The sequence below is a fragment of the Diplotaxodon limnothrissa genome, unplaced genomic scaffold, assembly GCF_057381915.1.
Source record: "Diplotaxodon limnothrissa isolate DT_005_m unplaced genomic scaffold, D_limnothrissa_male_GT1.1 unmapped_scaffold_4, whole genome shotgun sequence".
NCBI classification, from domain to species: domain Eukaryota; kingdom Metazoa; phylum Chordata; class Actinopteri; order Cichliformes; family Cichlidae; genus Diplotaxodon; species Diplotaxodon limnothrissa.
This window is the reverse complement of record NW_028188558.1, coordinates 2,397,825-2,417,322: the sequence shown is the minus strand read 5'-3', so window position 1 is coordinate 2,417,322 and position 19,498 is coordinate 2,397,825. Positions and strand designations below refer to the sequence as shown.

The following is a 19,498-nucleotide window of genomic DNA, read 5'->3' as shown; positions in this document are numbered from 1 at the left end:
TGCACAGCCTCCTCCCTCCAACTCTTCCATAGACTCTAATGTTAAAATGGCTCAGAAGGTTCGTTTGAAAATCAGAAGAGCATGGTGTCTTTCCACTGTCACCACGTCCATATAATAAACTCCACAGGCATGAAAACTGAGAATTCAGTAGACTAGAAGCTGCTGTTGCTCACGGTGAAAGAATTTTGTCAATACGACTTTTACTTTTCATTTGGGAACGATTTGTTTCGGCCTGACTTTTCTGTTCATTTTAAGCAGCAAAAGTGAGGCGCATGTCTGTGTACGTGTGTATGGAGCCATTGGGTGCGGTCACTATAGCAACCAGGCTCACACCTGCCTGCTTAACGAGCTCTGCCTGCCACTGTACCAAGATTCATCTTAAGCACTTCTCTTTCAACTGCTGCTGTGTCCACAGTGTCACAGCCATCATTTTACCCTCAAATTGTCGCCATTATTGTTCTCTTTCCAACACCGTATCTTTCAAAGCTCAGGCATTTAAACTTTTTAAACTGTGTGGATCAAAGTGGAGGGATCACATTTGAGTCATTCAGTGATTCAAAGAATATGACCTTTTAATATTCATTCAGATGTTTTCTGACTCTAAATGTTCTTTTCTCATTTCTTAGGGTTTTCTAATTTACATTTAAAACATTTTCAGTTTTTTTCCAACTCCTTCTTCTGTGTAACCTTCAGCTTTTAGCAGTTCAGCACCTTTGTTTTCAGGTTAAATTCGTTGTTTTTTTTTGTTTTTTTTATCTCATTCAATATTTTTAACTCAAAATTCAGCAATTAATTCATTTCAGTGCATACATTCAGATTCAAGCATTCACACTGCAGTTTCTTCAGAAAATGCACTTTCTAGTTGTGTGGATGCTTTAAGCATCCACACTATTGAGTTCCTGTTTCTCTTTATTCTTTATTATTATTATTATTATTATTATTATTATTCTAGTTGCTTCCGTACACTTTTTGGCACTTAAGTACTTCCACAATTTTCAGCCGATTTTCACCGTTCAAATTTTAAACTATTCTGCTATTTTTGCTCTTTCTTGCTACGATTTTTGCTATTTTTAACTATTATACTTTTTAAAATATTCCACTTTTTTCCTTTAATTTGTCCCATTGAAATGAATGGGAAACTTCTGCAATTCTGCTAAAATTTGCTTGTTTTTGAAACTTAACTACTTCCTCATATTTTCACCTAGAACAACCATTCAAACTTTAAAATGTTCATAAATTATTGGGCTATTCAGGTATGATTCAGCTTTTTCAAATCTTTTACTGTTTTACTTTTATGCCTCTTAAAGTTTTGAGTTTCAAAATTGTGATTTTTCACAAAATACATGCGTTGTTATGGTTGCTATGCTCTTGGCTTCCAGTGTGCCACTGAAGGTTTTGCAATTTTCACTTCATGTCCGAACAACTTCTTGCTACTTGCTCAATTTTCACTCAACTTCCACAAATTATACATCAAAACGTAGGTATTTTTGCTGGCTTTCAGAAAATGTCACTATCATTGTTGTGGGATTTATAGAATTTTTGCAAATCTCCTCAGACCAACACAAGGTCTCAAAACTCTCCATATAAAGTCAATGGAGAGCTTGTTCAAAATCATCGCTGGATTTCTGTAATGAGAGGCATATTCGAATCGTCATATCTCCTTAACGAAGCGACTTTAAGACATGAGGCTTGTCCCCGAATATCTTCAGACACCCCTGACGCTCACAATTCAAGAATTTCTTTCTCACCTATTACCGTTCTGAAATGAGTTGGACTTGTTTGAGGGTAGGAAATTCGTCCTTCGCTCAGATTTCTTCAGATTTCAAACTGTGGAAATGAACCACTTTTTTCTCTCGTCATAATTTTTTTTTGGATTTCCACAGAGACCTGAAAATTTCCATGACTGTTCACCAAAGCCTGCTGTCTCTTACGGTGAAAGAATGATATCGATACTCCAAATAGATTTCGAGTTACAAAGCGTTGTTTGAGGGCAAGTCAAGGCAGTTTTTGCTTCGCTCTACTCAGTTATGGTGCATTACAAGTCAAATATCTTTAATAATTCATATTTTAATGATAAATTGTAAACACTGGAAGATTCCCCCATCTCTTCTGAACAAAACGGTGTAAGAATGACCGCTCTAGCCCCTACGGTTTGGGAATTATGGTCATTTGTTTGAGGGGAGTCCTCACTATGAGAAATAGGCTGCAATAATCCTGTGCCTCTCTGTGCTGCGTGTGTAAAAAGAGGCACATGTTTTGGCGGGAAAAAGTACACAGGCTCTCTGATTGGTGGATTCAAATTCAGCAGCTCCCAGGCTGACCTAGAAACTTACTTCTCTCTCCCTGTGCATTTTTTTGCTGATTTTTTCATTTAACAAGTATATTTGAGGGACCCTCAGCATGTTCAGCATTTTTTCAGCTGTCCATTTTGCTTTTCCAATTTTTCTGTTTAACTTATTACTATTGTGCTAAATAATACTATTTCTGCTATTTTATAAGATTTGTGCCTAATATAGTATTTCTGCTAAATTACAGTATTTCTGCTTTTTATACTATTTGTGCTAAAACATAGTATTTCTACTAAATGTAGTATTTATGCTTAATCATACTATTTCTGCTTTTTATGGGATTTGTGCCTAATATAGTATTTCTGCTTTTTATACTATTTGTGCCTAATATAGTATTTCTGCTAAATTACAGTATTTCTGCTTTTTATAGGATTTTTGCTCAAACATAGTATTTCTACTAAATGTAGTGTTTATGCTTAATCATCCTATTTCTGCTTTTTATAGGATTTGTGCTTAATATAGTATTTCTGCTAAATTATAGTTTTTCTTCTTTTTATAGTATTTGTGCTAAAACATAGTATTTCTACTAAATGTAGTATTTATGCTTAATAATAGTATTTCTATATATTTCTGCCAGGTCCCCAGGCAGCCAATCCTCTGTGAGGACTGAGACATTCAAATTTTCAAATCAGGGCCTGCACAGTTTCCCAGCCAATCAAATAAGTGTCCTGAGGCATTCAAATTTGCATATTGGGGCCTTCGTGGCTTCTAAGCCAGCCAATCATATCTGAGGGCTGAGGAATTCAAATCCACAAATCAGGGCCTGCACGGCTTCCCAGCCAGCCAATCACATATGTGGTCTCAGGCATTCAAATTTGCATATTGGGGAATTCGTGGCTTCTAAGTCAACAAGTCATCCATGTCATATATCTCTAAAAATTCATATTTTAATATTAAATTGTCAACACTTGAAGATTCCCCCATCTCTTCTGAACAAAACGGTGTAAGAATGACCGTTCTAGCCCCTACGGTTAGGAAATTACGGTCATTTGTTTGAGGGGAGTCGTCACTATGAGAAATAGACTGCAAAAATCCTGTGTCTCTCTGTGCTGCTGCGTGTGTAAACAGATGCACCTGTTTTGGTGGGGAAAAGTGCACAGCCTCTCTGATTGGTGGATTCAAATTCACCAGCTCCCAGGCTGACCTAGAAACTTACTTCTCTCTCCCTGTGTGTGTGTGTGTGTGTGTGTGTGTGTGTGTGTGTGTGTGTGTGTGTGTGTGTGTGTGTTTGTGTGTGTGTGTGACAGAGAGAGAGAGAGAGAGGGAGAGAGAGAAAGGCTTTTAATGGGATGATCTCATTCTAAGATTTAAATTCAATATATTTAGACTGGTTGACTGAATTGGATCTTGTGTGTGGGTCTCTCTGTGCATGTGTGTTTCCTCATGTGTACATATTTGTGATTGTGTGGCTGTAATAAATTTTTTTGCAGATTTTTGTCATTTAACAAGTATATTTGAGGGACCCTCAGCATGTTCAGCATTTTTTCAGCTGTCCATTTTGCTTTTCCAATTTTTCTGTTTAACTTATTACTATTGTGCTAAATCATACTATTTCTGCTATTTTATAAGATTTGTGCTTAATATACTATTTCTGCTTTTATAGGATTTGTGCTTAATATAGTATTTCTGCTAAATGTAGTATTTATGCTTAATCATACTATTTCTGCTTTTCATAGGATTTGTGCTTAACATAGTATTTCTGCTAAATTTAGTATTTCTGATTAATTATAGTTTTTCTACTAAATCATAGTACAGTATTTGTGCTTTTTATAGGATTTGTGCTAAAACAAAGTATTTCTACTAAATGTAGTATTTATGCTTAATCATACCATTTCTGCTTTTTATAGGATTTGTGCTTAATATAGTATTTCTGCTAAATTATAGTATTTCTGCCAAATTATAATATTTGTGCTAAAACATAGTCTTAATTTAAAATTACAATATTCATAGTTCATCACAGTGTCTCTGGTAAATCACAATATTTCTGCTCTGTTGTACTATTTTTCTAAATCATAGTGTTTCTGTAATGTTTAAGTATTTTTGGCTAAATATATTCTTTCTGTTATCTTATACTATTTCTCCTAAATTCTTGTATTTTTGAGAAGTTATCATGTTTCTGGTAAGTTACAATATTTCTGCTAAATTCTGCTATGCTATTGTATTTCTGCCAAGTATTATGTTTCCTCTAAGATATTGCAGTTCTGCTAAGTTATTCCATTTTAGCAAACTTCTTTTGCTTCTGCAAAGTTTTTACAATTTCTGCAACTTTTCAGCTTTTTCAGCTACTTTTTGCATACAGCTTCAGCTTTAAGCATCCACACTGCATTTTCGCAGGAAATGCAAATTTTTCTAGTTATATTTTATTATTTTTCCGTACGTTTTTTGAAAGCCTACTCCTTCAAAACCGTTCAACTTAGAAAAACCATTCAAACATCGTTAGATTCCTATTATTTTGGACATGACTGCTTCTATTTTTCTCATTTTTAACATTTATATTTTTAATTTTATTCAACTTTATTCAACAAAAATTTCCCATGTATTTCAATGGGGAGACCCTTCAAATCCTCATTCAACTTACTCATTTTTAAACTCTTACTACTTCCACATACATTGACATAGAGCCACCATTCAAACTTTAAAACGAAGACAAGACATTCAACTATTCAACTTGTATTTATCTTTTCAATATCTATTATACTTTTTCTTCAGTTCCAGTTTAAGTTTCATGATGTTTTTTCACCCGTTTCAGAGTTTATAATGGGTGTGTATGGGACGGAATGTTGGGGCTAGAGTGAGACAGCTCAACTGCTAGAGTGAGAGGAGCAAAAAAATTAATCTTAAAATCTTTTTAAAAACTGCTGCTGTGTCCGCAGCGTTTGCTCTACAGGTATGATTTTACCCTCAAAACGTAGCCATGGCTGTCCTCTTTCATCCAATGTGTTTACTATTGTCCTAGGTGTTACGGTTCTTTCATAAATGTCACCAATGCACAGCCTCCTCCTTCCAACTCTTCCATAGACTCTAATGTTAAAATGGCTCAGAAGGTTCGTTTGAAAATCAGAAGAGCATGGTGTCTTTCCACTGTCACCACGTCCATATAATAAACTCCACAGGCATGAAAACTGAGAATTCAGTAGACTAGAAGCTGCTGTCGCTCACGGTGAAAGAATTTTGTCAATACGACTTTTACTTTTCATTTGGGAACGATTTGTTTCGGCCTGACTTTTCTGTTCATTTTAAGCAGCAAAAGTGAGGCGCATGTCTGTGTACGTGTGTATGGAGCCATTGGGTGCGGTCACTATAGCAACCAGGCTCACACCTGCCTGCTTAACGAGCTCTGCCTGCCACTGTACCAAGATTCATCTTAAGCACTTCTCTTTCAACTGCTGCTGTGTCCACAGTGTTACAGCCATCATTTTACCCTCAAATTGTCGCCATTATTGTTCTCTTTCCAACACCGTATCTTTCAAAGCTCAGGCATTTAAACTTTTTAAACTGTGTGGATCAAAGTGGAGGGATCACATTTGAGTCATTCAGTGATTCAAAGAATATGACCTTTTAATATTCATTCAGATGTTTTCTGACTCTAAATGTTCTTTTCTCATTTCTTAGGGTTTTCTAATTTACATTTAAAACATTTTCAGTTTTTTTCCAACTCCTTCTGTGTAACCTTCAGCTTTTAGCAGTTCAGCACCTTTGTTTTCAGGTTAAATTCGTTTTTTGTTTTTTGTTTTTTTTTAATCTCATTCAATATTTTTAACTCAAAATTCAGCAATTAATTCATTTCAGTGCATACATTCAGATTCAAGCATTCACACTGCAGTTTCTTCAGAAAATGCACTTTCTAGTTATATTTTATTCTGTATTCCGTACGTTTTTTGTAATCCTATAACTTCAAAACCGTTCAACTTAGAAAAACCATTCAAACACCGTTAGATTCCTATTCTTTTGGACAACACTGCTTCTATTTTTCATATTTTTAACATTTATATTTTTAATTTTATTCAACTTTATTCAACAAAAATTTATAATGTATTTCAATGGGGAGACCCTTCAAATCCTCATTCAACTTACTCATTTTTAAACTCTTACTACTTCCACATACATTGACATAGAGCCACCATTCAAACTTTAAAACGAAGACAAGACATTCAACTATTCAACTTGTATTTATCTTTTCAATATCTATTATACTTTTTCTTCAGTTCCAGTTTAAGTTTCATGATGTTTTTTCACCCGTTTCAGAGTTTATAATGGGTGTGTATGGGACGGAATGTTGGGGCTAGAGTGAGACAGCTCAACTGCTAGAGTGAGAGGAGCAAAAAAATTAATCTTAAAATCTTTTTTAAAACTGCTGCTGTGTCCACAGCGTTTGCTCTACAGGTATGATTTTACCCTCAAAACGTAGCCATGGCTGTCCTCTTTCATCCAATGTGGTTACTATTGTACTAGGTGTTATGGTTCTTTCATAAATGTCACCAATGCACAGCCTCCTCCCTCCAACTCTTCCATAGACTCTAATGTTAAAATGGCTCAGAAGGTTCGTTTGAAAATCAGAAGAGCATGGTGTCTTTACACTGTCACCACGTCCATATAATAAACTCCACAGGCATGAAAACTGAGAATTAGGTAGACTAGACATGGCTGTCGCTCACGGTGAAAGAATTTTGTCAATACGACATGTACTTTTCATTTGGGAAGAATTTGTTTGGGCCTGACTTTTCTGTTCATTTTAAGCAGCAAAAGTGAGGTGCATGTCTGTGTACGTGTGTATGGAGCCATTGGGTGCAGTCACTATAGCAACCAGGCTCACACCTGCCTGCTTAACGAGCTCTGCCTGCCACTGTACCAAGATTCATCTTAAGCACTTCTCTTTCAACTGCTGCTGTGTCCACAGTGTTACAGCCATCATTTTACCCTCAAATTGTCGCCATTATTGTTCTCTTTCCAACACCGTGTCTTTCAAAGCTCAGGCATTTAAACTTTTTAAACTGTGTGGATCAAAGTGGAGGGATCATATTTGAGTCATTCAGTGATTCAAAGAATATGACCTTTTAATATTCATTCAGATGTTTTCTGACTCTAAATGTTCTTTTCTCATTTCTTAGGGTTTTCTAATTTACATTTAAAACATTTTCAGTTTTTTTCCAACTCCTTCTTCTGTGTAACCTTCAGCTTTTAGCAGTTCAGCACCTTTGTTTTCAGGTTAAATTCGTTTTTTTTTTTGTTTTTTTTTAATCTCATTCAATATTTTTAACTCAAAATTCAGCAATTAATTCATTTCAGTGCATACATTCAGATTCAAGCATTCACACTGCAGTTTCTTCAGAAAATGCACTTTCTAGTTCTCTTTGGTTGCTTTATTGAAGGTCATTTCTGCTTCTTTTTCTTGCAACCGTAGCACGGCGATCGGCAGATAAAAAGCCGGTAGCAGTCTCCTTTCTTTTTACCCTCGATGTTCATGTCTTTCATGACGACACGAACACCGTGGCGTTTGCAGATGGTAGAAAGTGCAGGGATAGCGAGTGCAAAAAAGGCGACTGCTCACGGCGCCGGGCTGTTGTTACAGGAGAAAGAAGCGGAAATGACACCGTGACATATAACAAATAACATCAGCTGTTTCTGATGTTAGTTGTTTTGACTGCTTTTACATTATATTGAAATATATGTAATGTTCATGTTTGCTGCAATGTAAACGGAGTGATGCAAATAAAAACATCGAGCCACAAATTGCGAGTGTGGACACTTCATCTCTTTGCTCCTTAAATGCTTTTCTTCTTTTATTGATTTTTATGCTGATTTTTTCCCTTTTTTCCGTATGAGCTTACCTGCGATAGCTTCTGGACACTTATAGATTATTAGGACTAAAGTGTTCTTAACAGAAACAGCAACATTTTTATAGTTACCTTATCCTCAGCGCTCCGTGTGTCTTTGGCCTAGACACAGCTGAAGCCTGATTACAGCCTGGAAGCCTGGAAAGGTGCTAACCGCTAGGCTAACTAGCAACAAGATGCCTTCCCTCTCCACAGATGACTACCACAGCCCCCTGCAGAAGATTGCAGTACTGGAGACAAAAATTCATCGCTTAGAAGTAAACGTGGAGGTAAATGGACTGTGTGGAAATGAAACAACCTTGCCTTTTATTCAAAACAATGGCGACGAGCAAGCTAGTACACAGCTAAGGAGCACAGATAACATGACCAAGAAAGTAGACTCTGTGCATTATTATAAATCCTCAAGTGATAATCCCCCCTTGGACTGTCTTGGTGCAAAACCAAGACATAAATCATGTCTCCTGGAAGGGGGAGGACGTACCACAGGCAGGGCACAGCGAGCTGAAATCTCTGAAACCGACTGGCCTTCACTTCCTACGAGACAGAGAAGTTCGAGAGGAAACAGGACTGGACAACTGTGAATAGGAAGGTTAACAACAAACCTCCAAAACAACTGAATGTGAAACTGCACAACAGATTTGCTCCACTATCAAAGGACCCTGGATCTATATCGGACAACCATCCATCTAAAAGCAGCGAAGTAAGGTCTGAAAATCTGTTTAAAAGTAAAAGACCACAGGGAAAGCTAAAGGCTAGGCCTGAAACTCTGATTGTGGGTGACTCTGCCGTAAAGGATGGACAAATGATGTGCGGTAAGAACACTAAAGTCCTCTGCTTTCCTAACGATATGGTCAACAACCTGAAGGAGAGAATTCTTCAAATTGCAGATGAATATCCAACTGTGACAAACATTGTCCTGCATACAGGGTCAAACGATGTGTCCAAACAACAGTCGGAGGTTCTGAAACGGGACTTTACTGGATTATTAAATACTGTAAACTCTCTGAATGCAGCTGTATTCATCAGTGGGCCTGTACCGCCGGTCAGAGGAGGAGACGAGAGATTCAGCAGGCTGTTTACACTGAATAAATGGCTTATATCAGCATGTGCTGACCACTCAGTGCATTTTATCAACAACTTTAATATTTTTTGGGAACGCAGGCATCTGTTTAAAGCAAATGGATTTAATTTTAACAAGTCAGGGGTGAAACTGTTCACCTCCAACTTGTTTTATTCCATACGTCATCCATCTGTGCTTGGTGCCATGGCTGAGAAAAAAAAGGAGTAGTCTCATGAAGAGGAACAAACAGTACTCCAAGAACAGACAAAGCCCAGCACAAACCTTGAGGAGGAGCTCCATTTGCCCCCACCTGGGAAGAGCCTCAGAAAGGAGAGACATCTGAGGCAAGAAGAGGGGTCCCTATTTGCCTCCAACTCTCTCAACAACACCAACGACCAGGACCAGGGACCATGACCTTCCCCAGTCCCCCAAACCCCTGACAGGCCATCACCCTCCTCCCCCTCCCTTTCTCCCCCCTCCCCACACCTGAAATTCACTGAGGAGATGATGGAGCGGGTCAATGCTGGGCTCAGATCTACCCCCCGGCCCAATCCCTTTTTGTCCCCCATAAACCCCCCACCAGAGCGGCCAAAGGTTCGCCATCGAGCCCCACCCTCAACAGAGCAATCGAAGTCACATTGCCCAGCCTCGCCCCCCTTAGTTCCTCCTTACCACCTTCATGCTCTGTCTCCGCAGTCTGATGTGTGATGTGTGGAGGGTCCGGGCTGCGAGGATTATGGCAGTGGTGACTTTTCCCAGGAGAAACTGGGACCCTGTTTACTAGAAGGTTTTAAAATCTCTGTACTTTTAGGTGACAGGAGACATGTGGCCTGGTCAAAACACAGAGAGGTGCACTCTAAAAGATCCTTAAACATAGTAAACATACCTTGTGTGCCACAGACTGCTCCCAAACACGAGGGGACAAGTAATGCCTCTAAAACACTTAAGTTGGCTTTATTAAACATTAGATCTTTAGCTGGGAAAACATTTTTAATTAATGATTTAATCACTGAGCACAGCCTTGATTTTATGTTTTTAACTGAAACTTGGTTGGACCAAAGTGACAGTAGAGCTGTTCTCATCGAGACGACCCCTCCTAACTACAGTTTTATCAGTGAGGCCAGGGTGAGCAGGAGAGGAGGAGGGGTTGCTGTCTTATTTAATGAATCATTTCAATGTAAGCAGCTATCTCCTGGAAGTTTTCAGTCTTTTGAATATGTGGCTTTACAGCTGAAGGCCACATCCAAAGTTGTGTTTCTTAATGTTTACAGGCCTCCCAAATACTGCACAGACTTTTTTAATGACCTCAGTGAACTGCTGTCTGTGATCTGTGTTGATTTTGACTGTGTAATTATTGTTGGGGATTTTAACATCCATGTGGACAACCCTCAGGACAAAGGGACTAAAGACCTGAGTAACACTCTGGGCAACTTTGGGCTGACTCAGCATGTAACAGAGGCCACACATAATAGAGGACACACTCTTGACCTACTGATCTCCAAGGGCCTGAGCATTTCAAAGGTTACTGTGTCTGATGTGGGCCTGTCTGATCATTACTGTGTTTTCTTTGAAAGTAAAATCTCAGCCCACATAAATATATCAACAACAGTGATCACAAAACGGTGTATAACTGAACACAGTAGTGCAATTTTTAACCGGGTCTTCCCATTAACACCTGACCTGTCCAGAGGGTCAGTCAATGAGCTCGTCAATAGCTTCAATGCTAACATGTTAAATGTAATGGACACTATTGCTCCCATTAAGGTGAAGGTTATCTCTGGAAGGAAAAAGTCTCCATGGAGAAACTCCACACTGGTGAAAAATGAAAAAAGAGAGTGTAGGAAAGCTGAGCGCAGATGGAGAAAAACAAACCTCCAGATTCACTATGACATCTATAAAGAGAAACTTCACAATTATAATTTTCAACTGAGGAGTGCAAGGAGGTCCTACTTCTCTGACATCATCACTAAAAACAGCCATAATGCTCGGGTCTTATTTTCTACAGTTGACAGGCTAACAAACCCTCCTGTGTCAGTGGCAGCTGAACTTCATTCGACCATGGCCTGCAATGACTTTGCCAAATTCTTCACAGAAAAAATCCAAAATATTAGACAAGCAATTGGTACATCAACAGCAGATCCAGGATATGTACTGTGTCCACCAAAAAACTGTTTAAACACCATGAAACAGTTTCACCCGATTAACAGCAAAGACCTGGAGGACATCTTAGGTCAACTGAACTCCTCCTCCTGCTGTTTAGATGTCCTGCCAACAAGTTTTTTCAAAAAGGTCTCAAAGACTTTAGAGTCAGACCTGTTACAGATCGTCAATTTTTCTTTATTATCAGGTGTGTTTCCAGAATCACTAAAAACTGCCGTAATAAAACCTATACTGAAAAAGGACAACCTTGACAAGACACAAATGAACAACTACAGGCCGATCTCAAATCTCCCGTTTTTAAGTAAGATCATTGAAAAAGCAGTTTCTCAACAGCTCAGTTACTTCTTAAAAAAGAATAATTGCTACGATGCCTTCCAGTCAGGTTTTAGACAGAACCACAGCACTGAAACCGCTCTGACCAAAGTGTTTAATGACATATGTCTGAATACAGACAGTGGAAAAATGTCAGTCCTAGTTTTACTGGATCTCAGTGCAGCATTTGATACAGTTGACCACAACATATTACTCAAACGACTGGAGAACTGGACAGGTCTTTCAGGAACTGTACTAAACTGGTTCAAGACATACTTAGAAAACAGGAAATACTTTGTATCAATAGGTAACTTCACATCTGAGCAGACAAGTATCACATGTGGAGTTCCCCAAGGTTCCATCTTGGGACCCCTTCTGTTTAACATTTACATGCTCCCACTGGCACAGATTATAAAGAACAACAAAATAAACTATCATAGCTATGCAGATGACACACAAATATATATCACAATGTCACCAGGAGACCGAGGCCCTGTACAGGCTCTTGGTAAATGCATTGAGGAAATTAATGACTGGTTGTGCCACAATTTTCTCCAGCTAAACAAAAACAAAACTGAGGTAATAGTCTTTGGCGCCAAAGAAAAACGATTACAGGTCACCAGAGAACTTCAATCTATACATCTAAAAACCACAAACCAGGCGAGAAATTTGGGTGTAGTGATGGATGCAGACCTAAACTTAGAAAAACACATTAAGACAATAACAAAGTCAGCTTACTATCACCTCAAGAATATTTCAAGGATAAAAGATCTGATGTCTCAACAGGACCTGGAAAAACTAGTCCATGCATTCATCTTTAGTAGGCTTGATTACTGTAACAGCATCTTTACAGGTCTACCTAAAAAATCAGTCAGACAACTACAGCTCATTCAGAACTCTGCTGCTCGAGTCCTCACTAAGACCAAAAAAGTGGACCACATCAGTCCAGCTCTGAGGTCTTTACACTGGCTGCCTGTCCGTCAGAGGATAGACTTTAAAGTTCTAATGCTGGTCTATACAGCTCTGAATGGTTTAGGACCAAAATACATCAGTGACCTCCTGACCCAGTATGAACCTTCCAGATCCCTCAGGTCATCTGGATCCGGTCTTTTATCAGTTCCCAGAGTCAGAACCAGACACGGAGAAGCTGCATTCAGCTTTTATGCTCCTTATATCTGGAACAAACTCCCAGAAAGGCTCAGATCAGCTGAAACACTCAGTTTATTTAAATCCAGGTTGAAGTCTCACCTATTCTCAGCTGCATTTGAATAAAGCACCAAATCCACACTTTTAAGCTTAAATTTCAAAAGTTACATTAACTACTGATTTTATCTACTGTTCTGATTTTATCTACTGTTCTGATTTTATCTGTTTTGATTTTATATACTGTTTTGTTTGTTTGTTTGTTTGTTTGTTAAGTGGGTTTAGAGCTCTGGGTAGCTCCCCAGCTGGGTCTAGACTGGGTCTAGAGAGTATTTTAAATTCAGGGAATTTAAAATAGAAAGTAGCTCGTCCACAGAAGGACTGGTAGCTCCCCTTATGATAAGGGTTCAGATCGCGCGAACAGGTGTGAATGTGTGTGTTTAGTTAGTTTGTTTGTTTGCTTGTTTTAATCAATTTTAAATCATGCTTTTTATCTGTTTTTGTTTCTAATGTCTCTGTAAAGCACTTTGAATCACCTTGTTGTTGAATTGTGCTATACAAATAAATTTGCCTTGCCTTGCCTTGCCTACGGTGCGACCCTATAATTAGTCCGGGTTACCGGGGACTGTTGTTGCCGATGAACAGGTGTCGCTATATGACTGCAGACTAAATTGGGCTGCATTGAGTTCATGACTTTTCTTTAGTCCCGCCACCTACGCATCACTGTGAGAGTTAATATGAGATCTCTCTCTGTGGAAAAATAACTTTAAATCCCACTGACGTGTGTATAAATCTATATACGTATAATGTCCCGCTGGGCAGCAACTTAAAAAAACAACTTTTTTTGAAGTGTTGTGAACGCAGCGCGCTGGGGCGAATGTCGGCGTTTGCCCAATAGAAAGGAGGAAGCCAGCCAGGCACAGGAAAGAAAGAAACACTCCAGGGCAACGCTGCTGGAACTTTGACTCATTGAGAAATGTTTCCCTGCTTGCATCAAGCCCGGCTGGTGTCCCCTGAGATCCATATCCCACCCTGATTGGTGGGTTAATTCAGCTCCGCCCACAACACTGTAAAGTGTCATACATTATCAAACTAACATTACATTTTCATATTAAGGTGGGGCCAAAAACTATCGTCCTGCGGGCCGCAATTGGCCCGCGGGCCGCGAGTTTGAGACCCCTGGTGTAGGAGGACACCTGCTCTGTGTCTGGTTAAGTATAAGAGCCCTTTGTTAGGGGGACCGCTGGACTCTTAGCACCAGCTTTGGGGTCACAGGGTCACATCTGGAACACACACACACACACACACACACACACACACACACTATGCACAGACTGGTACTCTTTGTTCATACCTGTGTAAGACGTCATGTGTTAATGAACTTGTGCATATTCATGTAAGCTCAATAAAGGCAAGGCAAGTTTATTTGTATAGCACAATTCAACAACAAGGTGATTCAAAGTGCTTTACAGAGACATTAGAAACAAAAACAAATAAAAAGCATGATTTAAAATTGATTAAAACAAGCAAATAAACTAAATAACTAATTAACAAACAAACAAACAAACAAAACAGTATATAAAATCAAAACAGATAAAATCAGAACAGTAGATAAAATCAGTAGTTAAATGTAAGTTTTGAAATTTAAGCTTAAAGTGTGGATTTGGTGCTTTATTCAAATGCAGCTGAGAACAGGTGAGTCTTCAACCTGGATTTAAATAAACTGAGTGTTTCAGCTGATCTGAGGCTTTCTGGGAGTTTGTTCCAGATATAAGGAGCATAAAAGCTGAATGCAGCTTCTCCGTGTCTGGTTCTGACTCTGGGAACTGATAAAAGACCGGATCCAGATGACCTGAGGGATCTGGAAGGTTCATACTGGGTCAGGAGGTCATTGATGTATTTTGGTCCTAAACCATTCAGAGCTTTATAGACCAGCATCAGAACTTTAAAGTCTGATGCCCCCAACCGGTCATGTCCGGTTGGGGGCCTTTTTTTGACCATTTCCTCGTGGCTGCGTGCAGCGGGGCTAGGGGAGGGTCTGTGGTGATGGACGTGGGTTACTGACCTGGTAGCCTGTCTGCCCCTGGGTGGGTCCGGGATGGGCGTGAGGGTCTGGGGGCGCTCCATCTCTGGGCCGGGGCCCTGGCTGGGCCTCGGGGCCTTGGGTCCTGGTTTGTGTGTTGCCGGGGTTGTGGGCGGGTGGGTGCATGGGAGCCCATCCCTGGCGCAGGGTGCCGCCGGCGTGTCGAGTCGCCTGTGGGGCTCTTCAACCGGTGGGGGAGATTGTTACACCTTGCAGGAGCTTTCTTCCCCTCAGGAACTCTCTGCAGGAGGGGGAGATACAGGAGAGGTGGAGGAAGATCTCAGCCTGGGCGTCTATTGTCTCATGTAGTCTGGAAGACGAGTGGATGGTGGGGTGGGTGCAGTTTTCTCTGTGGTGGGGTTGGGTGGACTGTCCCGGGCTCTGTGGGGCCGGGGGGCGCTGCTGCGCTGGGCCCCGGTCTGGATGGGCCTGGGCCCCCCTTTCCCTGGCGGGTCGCGAAGTGTGGGAGTGCCTACTGGGGTCAGCGGGGGAGCTGGCCCCAGGGAGGGGTCACCTGCCCCTCCCTTCCTTCCCTCCCCATCTCCAGCTGCCTCCCTCCTCCTGCTCCACCACAACCACCCACACATGCAGGGCCTTGGAGTAGGGGTATGTCACCAGGATGCAGAGGAGGCTACCCCCCCCCTCTGTCCCCTTCTGGCTGCCTCTGCCTCAATTTTATCCCACAACTTAGACATTCACATTACTCACACCCTCATTACACATACATATAGGATCTTGGGGGTGGGCACGATACACGGAGTCCAAGTTACCATCAGGGTGTACACCTCACCCCTGGCGTCGTTGCCCACCTCTCAATTTTAAATACATGTAGACATTGAGGGCTAGCAGGAGGGACTATGCGCTTACCTGCTGCTCTCTGGCAGGTAGCTCCATGCCCTCCTGGGTTTTAATTGCACCTTAGAACACGCATGCATCAACACTACAATGAGCGGGTGGAGGGAGGTTTGGAGTCTTCTCTCACCCCCATTCTCTGCGGCCTACTGGAGCTAGGGGGGGGCTAGGAGGAGTGGGCCATCTGACTGCGGTCTGGGGCCTCCCTGCTGCTGCGGAGTCGGGGCGGTCTGCCTCTCCCCACCGCAGGGAAAAGGGTAACACCACCTGGGTCTGGGTGCAGTTCCCCCCTCCAGGGGCAAGGGTACCTAGACCCGGTTAGTAGAGTACGCTTGGGGAGTGTGATCGTGTATACAGCGTCCCTTTATGTCTGTCTCCACGTCGGTTGAGTGTGAAGTACATATGAGAGCATGAGGGTGGGAATGGATGTTTGTGTCTGTGTGTGCCTGTATGTCTGTGTCTATATGTCAGGTTGGGTATCAGACGCCACCTCTCTGGGGACATCTCAGGCCCTCCAAGGTTTGGAGGCCTATCTCCACCCACCACCACTTCCCCTGCCGGTGGCGGACTCCCTCAGGTATTGGTGCGTTGGTGGTTCTTTGTATCTGGGGGTGGGTGTCCGGGTACACACCGGCTCACTCCTTGGCGGCCGCTTATTGGGGCTCGCTCGGGCCACTTCGGAGGTGGGGTGCCCCCGGCCTCTCGGCCTGGGGCTCGGTCACTCAGGCACAGCTGGCTGCCGGCGGAGCTCACGGGCGCGTCACTGCAACTCCCCCTGGCTTCTGCTCCGCGGCTGCTGAATGAGCTCTCATCTGGGACTCTCCTTAGCTCTTACTGGGACAGTGGCGCGGCTGCCCCTCTGTGGGTCTTCCTTGGTCTCTTGTGTTCTGGGTGCCTCTGGATGTCTGGAGTTTTGATCTCCTCCATACCTGCTTGATACCATAGAGGACAGGGCTGTGGCTCCCCACACTCTCTAGCAGATCATTACATGGAGAAACCTTTGGAATGCAAGCATGCTGATCCACACAGGTATGCACACAGGTGTACACATGTGTATTCACAGACGTGGACTACAGCTTTCTTGGCTGCTGCCTCAAAGCACACTGTGCGCTGTCTATCTTGCGTGCTGCACAATATCGTTTATTATTTAGTAACTATTGATATCTATGACTAGCTAGTTTATTGTGATGGTGCTTTTTTTTTATTATTATTATGTTGCTCTTTGTTGTTTGCTGTCTCCCCTGTTTTTTTTGTTTTTCTTTCTCTCCATACAGGTGACCCAGGAGTTTTTTTTGTTTTGTTTTTTTTTTCTCTCTCTTCCCCCCCTTCTCACCGTCTCTTCTCCCCTTTGGTTTTCTTTCTTCCTCTCCCCCTCTTTCTTTCATTCTTTCCCCCTGTCCTATTAAAAAAAAAAAAAAAAAAAAGGATGACAAAGGATGAACTGAAGCTCCGCCATCACGTGATGTCACATGCTGCTGTTTCTGATGTCACTTCCAAAAAAAAAACAAAAAACTTTAAAGTCTATCCTCTGACGGACAGGCAGCCAGTGTAAAGACCTCAGAGCTGGACTGATGTGGTCCACTTTTTTGGTCTTAGTGAGGACTCGAGCAGCAGAGTTCTGAATGAGCTGTAGTTGTCTGACTGATTTTTTTTAGGTAGACCTGTAAAGATGCTGTTACAGTAATCAAGCCTACTAAAGATGAATGCATGGACTAGTTTTTCCAGGTCCTGTTGAGACATCAGATCTTTTATCCTTGAAATATTCTTGAGGTGATAGTAAGCTGACTTTGTTATTGTCTTAATGTGTTTTTCTAAGTTTAGGTCTGCATCCATCACTACACCCAAATTTCTCGCCTGGTTTGTGGTTTTTAGATGTATAGATTGAAGTTCTCTGGTGACCTGTAATCGTTTTTCTTTGGCGCCAAAGACTATTACCTCAGTTTTGTTTTTGTTTAGCTGGAGAAAAAAGAGCAGTGTTACGAGGGAGCAGACGAGAGCGACTGAGGTCAAGTGAAGGAACGGCGCTGTCACAGTTCTCTCCCTCATCAATTGTCTTGTTCCAGCGGTGGGTCTGTGCTAGACGACCCATCACCAGCTTTTTCCAGCTTTTCCCACTGGTTACCAGTACGTGGTAGAATCCACTTCCAGATCTGGTTGTCTTTAAATCTGTGAATGGATTGGCTCCATCTTATCTCTCTTTAACAAAAGAATCCAAGTGGAGCCCTCAGGTCTGCAGATAAGCAGCTTCTGACCAGAACTAGACGTAAAAACAGAGGTGAGCTTTATCGATGGCTGCAGCCAAACTCTGGAACAGTCGCCCTTCACATCAGGTCGTCACCAACACTGGACATTTTTAAAAGCCGGTTGGAAACACATTTGTACTCTGTAGCTTTCAATCCTACAATCCTGCTCTGACCCCCCTCCTCCTTTCAGGGTGGAGCCTGCTGGAGTCCGATGGTTGAGACCAGGTCTGAGGAAGTGTAAGTGTGTTTTTAATGGGATTCATGAAAACAAAGCAGCACACATTCAACCATCTTCATCATGTCAGGAGTCATCATCAAAGTGTCAATCAATGAACAGATGATGGATCAATAACTGCAGCTGGATTGTGATTGTTCTCTCCATCAGATTCCTGTCAACTCACAATCGACACAAACACAGTGAACACAATGCTCCAACTGTCTGACAACAACAGGAAGGTGACACGTGTGGAGGAGGTTCAGTCATATCCTGATCATCCAGACAGATTTGATGATGTTTATCAGCTGCTGTGTAGAAATGGTCTGACTGGTCGCTGTTACTGGGAGGTCGAGTGGAGAGGAAACGTTTGTATATCAGTGAGTTACAGAAGCATCAGAAGGAAAGGAGACAGTGCTGACTGTGTGTTTGGATGGAATGATCAGTCCTGGAGTCTGATCTGTGATTTAAATGGTCCTCGTTATGTCAGGCACAATAAAATAAAAACATCCATCTCCTCCTCCTCCTCCTCCTCCTCTGTCTCTAACAGAGCAGCAGTGTATGTGGACTGTCCTGCTGGCACTCTGTCCTTCTACAGAGTCTCCTCTGACACTCTGATCCACCTCCACACCTTCAACACCACATTGACTCAAACTCTTTATCCTGGGTTTGGAGTCTGGTCTGGTTCCTCAGTGTCCCTGTGCTGAGTGGAGTGTAAAGAATGTCTCCTGTTACAGAAACACTCTGACTGTTGAACAGATAGTTCAGTCTGTACATGTCTGTCTCTTTCACTCACAAACACGTTTTCAGATTCATGGATTCAATCAGTTGATGTTTGAAACTCTTCTAAATGATTCCTTGTAAACTTCTTCCTCTTCAGTCACAAACAAACAGGAAGTGATGTCACATGTGTTCCTGTCCACACAGCAGAATGAGTCTATTGCTGACAGTGATGTACAAACAGAGTGAGCATTTCTGAGGCCCAAAATAAACTGAGTAGTTCACTGAATGAACAATGGACTGTGAGCTCAGTTCCTTCATCATTAGTATGGATTATATATGTATCTGTATTATATTAGTATCATATATATCAGGTGCTGCTGCTTTCAGTCATTGTGCAAATGTGCTGTTTGTAAGCTTGTAAAGCTGCAGTCAGCTGAGACTGAAGAAGTCACCTGATCAGTGAGCAAACGTTTCTGAAAACGTCCAGATGAACAGAATCAACCTTTTGGGATCAGCCAGCAATGCA

At 41.6% G+C, this 19,498-nt stretch overlaps 2 protein-coding genes across 4 annotated transcripts in view; one reads left to right on the top strand and one right to left on the bottom strand.

Moving 5' to 3' along the window:
- LOC146606877 (protein NLRC3-like) overlaps positions 1 to 19,498 on the bottom strand; it is a 563,637-nt gene that overhangs the window by 282,030 nt on the left and 262,109 nt on the right. The window lies entirely within an intron of this gene.
- The window catches only part of LOC146606884 (protein NLRC3-like), a 501,574-nt gene that overhangs the window by 402,295 nt on the left and 79,781 nt on the right, over positions 1 to 19,498 (top strand). Inside the window, exons 8-9 of one of the 3 annotated variants that reach the window (XM_085349326.1) lie at positions 18,226 to 18,272; positions 18,421 to 18,956. The exons of the other annotated variants lie outside the window; for them this stretch is intronic. Coding sequence (XP_085205452.1) covers positions 18,226 to 18,272; positions 18,421 to 18,956 — 583 coding nt within the window. Of the gene's footprint in view, positions 1 to 18,225; positions 18,273 to 18,420; positions 18,957 to 19,498 lie in introns of those variants that run through there. 3 annotated transcript variants of the gene reach the window in all.